Source organism: Leptosomus discolor, chromosome 3 (genome assembly GCF_034619465.1).
Source record: "Leptosomus discolor isolate bLepDis1 chromosome 3, bLepDis1.hap2, whole genome shotgun sequence".
In the NCBI taxonomy this organism is placed as follows: domain Eukaryota; kingdom Metazoa; phylum Chordata; class Aves; order Leptosomiformes; family Leptosomidae; genus Leptosomus; species Leptosomus discolor.
In genome coordinates, this window is record NC_141393.1 from 14,908,366 (window position 1) to 14,917,251 (window position 8,886).

The following is an 8,886-nucleotide window of genomic DNA, read 5'->3' on the forward strand; positions in this document are numbered from 1 at the left end:
CAGGTGGTGGTGGTAAAACCAACAAGCGTCAGGAGAAGCGGTAGTGCAGCTGGCAAGGATGTTGGTTCCACCAGGCAGTTGCAAGATCCCGGGAGGATATTGAGTGTCACTATTTCTCAAGTAGTTCATCTTTGATGTGTTTATGGTGAGTGAGGAATTAGGAAAGGAAAGACAAGTTTGATTTGATTTGGATCACTTTTGAATTTAAATTCTAAAATACCCTTCAAGCTGAAAATCTTGATTTTTCAGCTTACTTGAGGCTTTATGCACCCAGGTTGTATAACTCTCATTGAATCTTAAGAGAAGGGTGTCCAGCACCATCAAGGATTAAAAAATACCTTTAATACAGGTTTTACTAGTTCTCAAAGGGGCCCTGGCCACACAAGTGGCAGTTCACTTGCCTACATATATTTGTCCTCTCTTTTCCAGACAATTTTCTTCTTTGCTTCTTGTGAATGGTTCTGTGCTATCAGAAAGCTGTTGTGCTGCATTGCGCTTGTGGGTGACGTTTCTCCTGTGTATCTGTGCATATGGATCTGCTAAACCGGTGCCTGGCGGAACATTACAGACTCATGCCATACCTTTGCTTTTCTGACGCTTTGTGCTAATCCAGTTTCGCTTGCATTTAATCATCCAAGCCTTTATGCAGTCCAGACTACTGCTGTTGGCTTTTTCTTCCCAAACCATGCACATCTTACCTTTCTGCTCCTGCTGTTCATTGAATTTGGTGAGGTGCTGGTGAGGGACAATATTAAGCAGAGTTGATGATAATGTTTTTAAGTTAAAAGATCAAATAGTTCTAAGTTGATTATGAGCACATTCTGGGAGGAAATTAGGTTCCTATTTGCTTTAGGGTTATGGGACTGAATTTCTTAGGGAGGGCAAGAAACATAAATGGTTTTAAGATGTGGTTTGGTAAGCTTATGAAAAGAATTGGAAAATTAATGAGGACAATTCTTGAAAACTGGAAGTTAGGTTTGAGAGGTCTGGTGCAATGATGCATGTAAAGGAGTTGAAAGGAAGTTGGATGACTGGTTATTTGCACATATGATGATCATGATGATGATAATTAATCCTCTACTTCAGAGCTTTATTGATCACTAGGAAAGGCTGGAAGAAATTCTCCTCTGCAATTTCATAGTTTGGCCAGTGGGAGTACGTTTGTCTGTCTTCAAAATCCTGGAAAGTGCCACAGCTGGGATGAGGAAGCAGGTGGCATAGCAGTTACATGTCACGGGGCATAAATGATCTCACGTCATGTGTCCTGCTTACACACTTAGGGTTAAAAATATTCTCACATATGAAGTGAGGAGGAAACTCTCCTGTAGGTCAGTGTGTCAGGGAGGGATGAGAAGGTGTTTTATTTTTCCATCCTGTGGCCCATTTCCAAAGATCTACTGGAAATTGAAAAGGCTGAGGAAACTGGTCATGGTCTCAATCTCTCTTCCTCCCTTCTTGTGGCACAGTGAAATTGTGGCTGTTGGTCTCCAGTTGTAGATCTTAAACTGAGTAGAAGATAACGTTTTTTGGCCAATGGCATGCTGTAGCGTATGGAGTAGGTCTTACTTGCTCCCTGCAGACCTGGGCAGCTTTTCCAGTGCCAGCCCCTGCATGTGGGAAACTGGATGCAGCTACAAGCTTAGACCCTTGCTGCCTGTGATACAGCTCATGACCTTCCCTTCAGGAGGAGAAGAGACTAGCCTACAAACGAGACTTTGTGCTTTTGCTATACCACATCAGATACTAGAAAACGCCTTTCTTGGTTGTGTAAAGAAATCCTTATGGCTGTAGCAGGCTAGCTTCTGGCCACGAGGAAAAGCAAGGACAGTTGGAAGTTGGCTTCGCTTGTCTTGCAGGCTGCTTGAATGCAAGTCTGTCCAGAAGCGTTGTGGCTGCAGGGATGTGGCTCAGTGCCCACGCAAAGGTCACTGAGAGGCTGTGCACTCTGCACAGCTCTGCAGGGCTTCTGGATTGCCTCCGTCTGCACCCATCTACATAATGTCCCCTAGGCTTTTTCCTTGGCTTTTTCTGGCAGCTGAACGCTAGCTATGCGGCTGAAGCGCTGCCTGCCATTTAGCGTAAATTCATTCTTCCTTGAGCACATTTAGGGATTTTCTTTATTTTTGCTTCTAAAATAGTTTTTGTTTCTTTGCACCTTCTAAATAAGGAGCAAGATGACAGGTTGGCACTCCTAACAGCTGTTTTTGCTAACAAGAATAAAAGGTACATATGCTACAGCTCGTATCTCGCTGAACATCAAAGCACTTTTCTTAGGAATTGAGCAAACCTGCTAAAGACGTGGGGAGGTGAGGAAGAGGCAAATGCACAAGAGTGACATTTAGCCTATAACCCAACTCCCCCTGCAGCAGGAGCTTGGACCTCTTCCATGTGCACAGAGCCATTGAGCAGGTGATCAGTCACTCCCACTGATGTTGGATAAGGCAGGATTTGGCCCTGTAACACTCGGGAAAAGTCCTAGCAGGGCATATAGACTGTTCCCTTGCCAAAGCAGGATGCAGTGTTCCCCAGTGCTTTGTCCAGTTGACTTATAAATCAATAAAATCAGGGAAGCTTGCAACCTTCAGAAAGCATCCCTCAATCTCAGAGTGCTTCCTGGTACACAAACGCTTACCTCCACTTTCAGCTCCTCTTCCAAAGCTTTATCATTCTGACTCTTTTGGGGATTTTTTTGTTTGTTTTTTAAATATGCATTTTGTGGTCATGCGTACCAGTGCAGCAAGTCAGCAGGGAGGTGGATGTGATGGACTGGGTGACTTTGAGGTGATGCTGCCTTGGTCACAGATGTCAGTGCAGTCATGAAGGAGAACTAAATACACCCGAGGTGTTCCTCATAGTTTACATATCAGCGGGGAGAAAGCCAGATGAGCCAGTGTGCTCATCAAGAGTGAGGTGCAGGCTGGCTTTGGAAAGTGGCATCCCCAAGCAGAAGAGCAGCGTTAGCTGGTCCAGCCCCATTCGCCTGCAGGGGGAATTGCCTGAGCAGAGCAGGCTGCCCTCTCTGGCTGGTGTTTTACCGAGGGAGATCACACAGCGCCAGCACGTCCAAAGGGCCAAGTGCTGTCAGTGCAGCTTGACGAAGAACAAAAAGGAGGGGACTGTGTGAGCCGCTTCCAGCCTGGCTTATGCTTGTCTGTTTTCCGTGGGCTCCTGGGTTGGGATGCGGCAGAAGTCATGGGAGGATATATCCCAGTTTCTTAGATCCACGCTGAATCCGTAGTCCTTGAACTTCAGCTGAGCTGTAGACAATTTATGTGAAGGCACATCCATAGTCCCCAGCGGTGTAATTGGAGGAACATTAGCCTGGTCCTTCTAAACAGCTGAGGCGGCGCCTGGCAGGATCTGAGAATGGCCGGGGCTGGGTCAGCACTAAAAGGCCTTCCTGTCTTTCTTCAGGAGGTGATTTCACTCTTCACAGTGTATTTTTTTCCAGCATGCCTTTCTGGGATAGGCTGTTGAGTTTTATCCCCTTGAATCCCCTTTTCCTGTACCCAAGATGCTAACACATTCATTTCCACTGAAAGAAATGGGGCGTGCCACCCTTCCACACCTCCTGGGACTAGGGAATACAGTTTCAGTTTAAGCGCAGGTTGTAGAAAAACTGTTTATTTTTGTCCGCTGATACTCTTGTGCCTGCAGGATTGATGGCTGGTGGAAGCAGAGGCTGGAGCTGATGTGATCTTTAACTAATCTAAACCATGGTTGTCCTTGACGCTTGCCCTGTGGACACAGCCAGTGCTTAGCTGCCAGCCAGGCAGCCCTGGCGCTTCGCACGGGGATGTGATCCTGCAGGCTGCTGCCTTTGCGGAGGCACGCTGACTCCGGACGAGCGAGTTCGATGTGCGAGTCCAGCTGGATCAATAATTAATTCCCTCCTCTTTGGCAAAAAATAGATGTCGTCTTTGTCAGCATGTACATGCTTTTTGCATCTCTCTTGCCCTTCCTCTCCTCTTAGAAGGGATGTGGACAATTCTTGTTTGTGCAAAGATTGGTCCCAGCTATGTCAGTTAAACTAGCTGGTGCATTTTAGAAGTAGGTTAAGGACCCTGGGAGAATGACCTATTTTTGTTCGTAACACAGTTCGAGTACAGCAGGATTGCTGTGCCGAGGCAGACCAGGGGATAATCTACCCTGCTGTCCTGTTTCATGGAGCAGCCGGTGCTGTATACCTCAGCAAAGGGTGAAACCCATCCTTGCACTGCATCTAGCTCTGTACTTCCCTAGGAGGTGTGGGGATATTTACATGCACAAATACACCTGCTGTACAGCTTGATATGCATGCAGATGTACTGTGGTGAATAAGACCATGCGCTATTTGATGGCATTGGGTGATTCCAGAAGCTCTGACCCTGCACACTGAGCTGACCACCTTGCTCATCAGTGGCAGAGCCCTGGCTGAGCTATGTAGGTCAGCACAGATGCAGCAGTAAAATCTTGAGGCGGTCCTGCACTGTGATATGCCCGACTTGTGCTACATGCCCGTCCGGAGGAGCTATCTGAATGCATGCAGGTGTGCTGGAGGGGGTATTCTGTGGGTCGATGTCTTTCCAGAGGGACACAAAGGCTGCCTTCAGCCCCAGGCAGCCTCGTCTCTGATGGAGGGACCACCTGGCTGCAGCCGGGCACTGCCCCCCTGGAGGTGCTCTGTGGGGCTGAGCGGGACGGTGTGTGCCCAGGCAGGACATGGAGGGTCGGGGCTGGCTCCCAGCTGCTACAGAGGTGCGAGGTGTGGGCAGCACGTGGGGGCACACAGCAACCACCTGGACATGCTGCATCATAACAGCCATGTGGCCTGGGGTCAGCGCTTGGGGAACGCGTCTCCAAGTGCCATTTAAAAGAAAGAGGTTAAAAATCAGACTTTTTTCCATTTTCAAACTTTGTGAACCTGAAAGCTAAGAAAATAAGTCACAGGCAGGATGTTTGCACTGGTTTTTGCAGCGTCCTGAGCTGCTTTCACAGCTCATTTACTTGTCTTCCCAAGGCACATCTGCAGCCACCAGGCTAATGGCATCCAGGAGGCCCCCGAACACGAGCACTGGACACGTCAGGTCTGGGGTGTCAGTGCTGGAGCTGTAACTTCTCTGTCTCTGCAAGGAAACCTGGTTCTTCCCAGATCCAGGAGTGCCTGCTGGAGATGCTCTCCGAGCCACAGAGCACAGCCTCGAATCCTTCCCCCTTTCCCCTTTCAGGCTGTTGCTGTCTTTGCATCCATGTCTCCTGTTTTTCCAGTGCTTTCCTCCCATTAATACTGTGGAAAAAGCCCCGTAGCCACGGGCAGGAGGTAAAGGAAAGGCGATGCCTCACTGCTCCAGGGGCCTCTGCAGGCAGGGTGCTGCAGGCATGTACCTGGGCCCGCTGCCTGTAGCCAGGCATGAGAGGAAAGACGGCAAAACGGAGCTGCTTGCGGAGGACCAGACGGGCCTGGCACCAGCGCTTTGTGGGTATGGCCTGTCTTCAGCAGTGCTTGTACCAGCTGAACTCACCGGACAGCCGGTAAATGCCACCCTGCAGCCGCGGCTGCGGTCCTGGGTGTGGGGTGTGTGCCAGCCCCGGCCGAGGGCCGCCTGTTCCCTTGCCTTCACGGGGCATGCGCTGTAAACGGTGCTGATGGAGATTAAAGTAAAGCTTGGGGAGTCGAGGTGATTATCTCCATCTTCAGAGGGCGTCTGTGGCACAAGGAGAGGGTGACCCAGATTCGCCGCAGCACTCAGCACTCGGTGGGGACGGCGCCCGCAGAGTACTGCCGTTGGCACGCAGGGTCCTGGGAGGCAGTGCTGTTTTTTTCCCTGCGCCATTCCCATCCCCTTCACAGCCTGGCTGCATCCAGCTGGAAGAGGGAGTGGGTAAGAGCTGGGAATCAAAGTGGGATCTCTGAGTCCCAGGGCTCTGTGCTAACTGCGTGTCTCTTGCTTACTGTCATCGTGGGCCTCTGAGGGGTTCCCTTGAGAAACTAAATGCGTTAAAAACAATTTTCAGCCAAAAGGTGAGTGAAATTTGCTATGCCTGCTTAAGATCTGAAAGTTCATGGCTGATTGGAGACCATACACTTAAGCTGCACAGTGGGTAATACTGCTGCTTTTCAGTGGTACAAACCTCCGTTTGCCTCTTTCGCTGATGGCTAAACCCCTGTTAGACCTAAAAGCTGCCAGCCTGGGCTGACCACAGTTGCCCCATGACTCACATTAGTAGAAGGGAGTGGAGAAGCTCCGCTCCTGCCAAAGAGGGGAATGGAGGGAGCACGAGTTGCTGGGAGATTGCCTTGGGGGAGCTGCCTGGAAGGTGGGGCCACCAGCAGCCTTCCTGGAAGAGATGTGTTTGTGGATGCAGACAAGTCACTGACAATTATCACGTGGTCCCCCAGGACTGTGGTGGCAGCCATGCAGGTGCCATCACCAGGGCAGGAAGAGGATGTCGGTACCCAGCTTGGTGTCATGGTCGTCTTTGCAGTTCTCTGACTGTCATCAAGGTTTTGTGAATCCTGCCAATTTAAATACTGGTTGATGAGTTTGTTAGGGACACTTAATTATTATTTGAGGACCATAATGCTTTTGTAATTTTTTTTTGTAGGTCCTTGAGGTCCATGAAAATTTGGACAGGCAAATGCAAGACAACTATGAAGAAGACCTGAGTGAAAAGGAGAAGGCGATTGTTCGTGAAATGTGCAATGTAATAACTCCTCTCAGCAACTCTATGGGTTTATTTTGTGGTCTTTTGTTAGAAATATGGAGGAACAGGGGTCTGCTGCATACAAGCCCTGTTCAGTGTGAGATCCATAGGCACAAAGGAAGAGTGGAGGCTCTGCTGACCACTGCTTTGGTGTATCAGTAACCCAACGACTTGTTTACTGCATGGAGCAGCCTTTGCTCAGCAGATACCTCTCACTGCTGCTTTTAAGGCTGCAGAGTAAGCTAGTCTAGCTGACGGAGAGCTGTGCAAAGGGCTTGGAGAGTCCTGTTAGGAGCTGACTCCAGTTGTGTCCTTAGGGGGACTCAGTTTGGGCTGAGCAGTGACTGGTTGCTGTCTTTAAAGCTGTATAGCTTGAATGGGTTTGAGCCTAAACCGTAAGATAACATCAGAGGAAGAATATTCATGTCTGAAGCTGTTGAACAGCATCATGGTGTGTGAGGTGCTTTTAGCACTGCCACCATGTTGGGCAACCACACTGTTTACTGAGCTTGCCACGTCTTGTATGGTGAGCGTTCATATCAAACCTCTGCTCTGCCGTGCCTGCTGCTGTGGCGCTGCCTCTAGCTTCAAAGCAGCTTGGCCATGCTTTGGCTTTGAACAAAGAGTTTGGGGTTTCTGCTAGAACATCGCTGAAGCTGCATGTCGCCTGCAGTCAGGGACGTGCTGTTTGACACTACCAGCAGTGGCCCCAGCAGGGAGGAGGATGTTTATGGAGCCTTCTCTTTCAGAAGTCCGAGTTAGAGGTCAGCCCAAGTGGCATCATTTAGTGCCTCATGGCAGCAGAGAGGAGAATAACCCTCTGTTTAAATTCTTGAAAACCACCTCCACCCTAAAAAGAGGGTGTAGAGAACACAACTGAATCTTGCAGATCTAAATCACTGCAAGTGTCTTTGGCAAGGGTTGGGGCACTTCACTTTGGTTTCTAGATCCCTATAAGCAAAGCCAGGATCAGAGTAAATGAGGGCCTGCTTTTAGGGTATTTTGTTTGCTTAATGCCACATTCCCTTGTAGCCGTGCGGGGGAAAGGTAAAACACCGTAACTTCATCCTCCCAAACGGACTCATTTCTGTTTGTGTATCATCAGCTGGTTTTGCTTTAAATATTCATTTTATGTAGACTGCAGACAGCTATGAAGGGCTTTGCAGTTTCTTATTTTTTAGAAAAATAGTCTCCCTTACTCCAGTGGCCCTAGAGTGATAAAATGTATGTTTTTAGAAAGTCATGCATATATATATATATATATATATAAAATTGTAATCATTATCTTTTTCATTATCTTTTCTGTTCATGGTAACATAATTTCTGTAAGCATGGCACAGCTGACCTACCGTTGAACTTAACTTCTGAACCTAGTGTATTTGTTTTATACTATTACCCCAGGCAAAAATGGTTCTAATTTCAAGAGAGACTAATTAGAAAAATGCATCAATGTTTTTTTTCCCTGGAAACTGGTGCACGGATGCCATCCTGTGGCTCTGCTGAGACTTACAGCCCAACTCCGGGAAACAGCTTTTTTTTTTTTTTTTTTTTTTACTTTCAGACTACAATTATAAAAATACTGCAACTCATCAGAGGCTGTGAGGATTTTTAATTCCTGTCTTTCTCTCCCCCACCCCTTTCTTTTTTCTTACAGGTTGTCTGGCGAAAGCTGGGTGATGCTGCGAGCTCCAAACCCTCCATCAGGCAACATCTTTCGGGAAACCAGTTCAAGGGTCCCTTGTAGGAGCACCATTCCGGAGGCTGGAAGTGATTGATTCTGTGAAGACTAAGGAGGCAGAGCTCAGCATTTCTGGCTGCCTATTCTTTGGGAGTTGGGGTTGAGTTTTTTTCAGGGTTTCTTTTATTCTTTTTTTTTTCTTTGGCTTTTTTTTTTTGTAACAATAGTGTAAATATGGCAGCTAAAGGCCTGATTTCCAGGCTGTGGTGCTCTGGAACTACTGTTCAATGGGTAACCATCCAATATGCCAGACTTGCATCATTTGTATTGTAGTTCAAACCTGCTTTGTTGTAATAGTCTGTTTGTAGAATTAACTAACTAACTCAAGAGAATTTCTGAGAGGAACAAGAAGAACCCCTCACCTGCGGAGAAGTCACGGTTTGTATCGCTCCGGTCCACCCGCTTGTCAGTGATTCATAGCTGGGTTAGTGGCTCCAGGCAGCACCTTCCAAGGAAGGAGCAAT

At 48.0% G+C, this 8,886-nt stretch overlaps 1 protein-coding gene across 2 annotated transcripts in view; it reads left to right on the forward strand.

The window, feature by feature from the left end:
- CCDC85C (coiled-coil domain containing 85C) overlaps positions 1 to 8,428 on the forward strand; it is a 112,370-nt gene extending 103,942 nt beyond the window's left edge. For both annotated transcript variants that reach the window (XM_086463182.1, XM_086463183.1), the window contains 2 exons: positions 6,586 to 6,684; positions 8,339 to 8,428. In XM_086463182.1, the coding sequence (XP_086319308.1) occupies positions 6,586 to 6,684; positions 8,339 to 8,428 (189 nt within the window). The remainder of the gene's footprint in view (positions 1 to 6,585; positions 6,685 to 8,338) is intronic.
- The last annotated feature ends 458 nt before the right edge of the window (positions 8,429 to 8,886 follow it).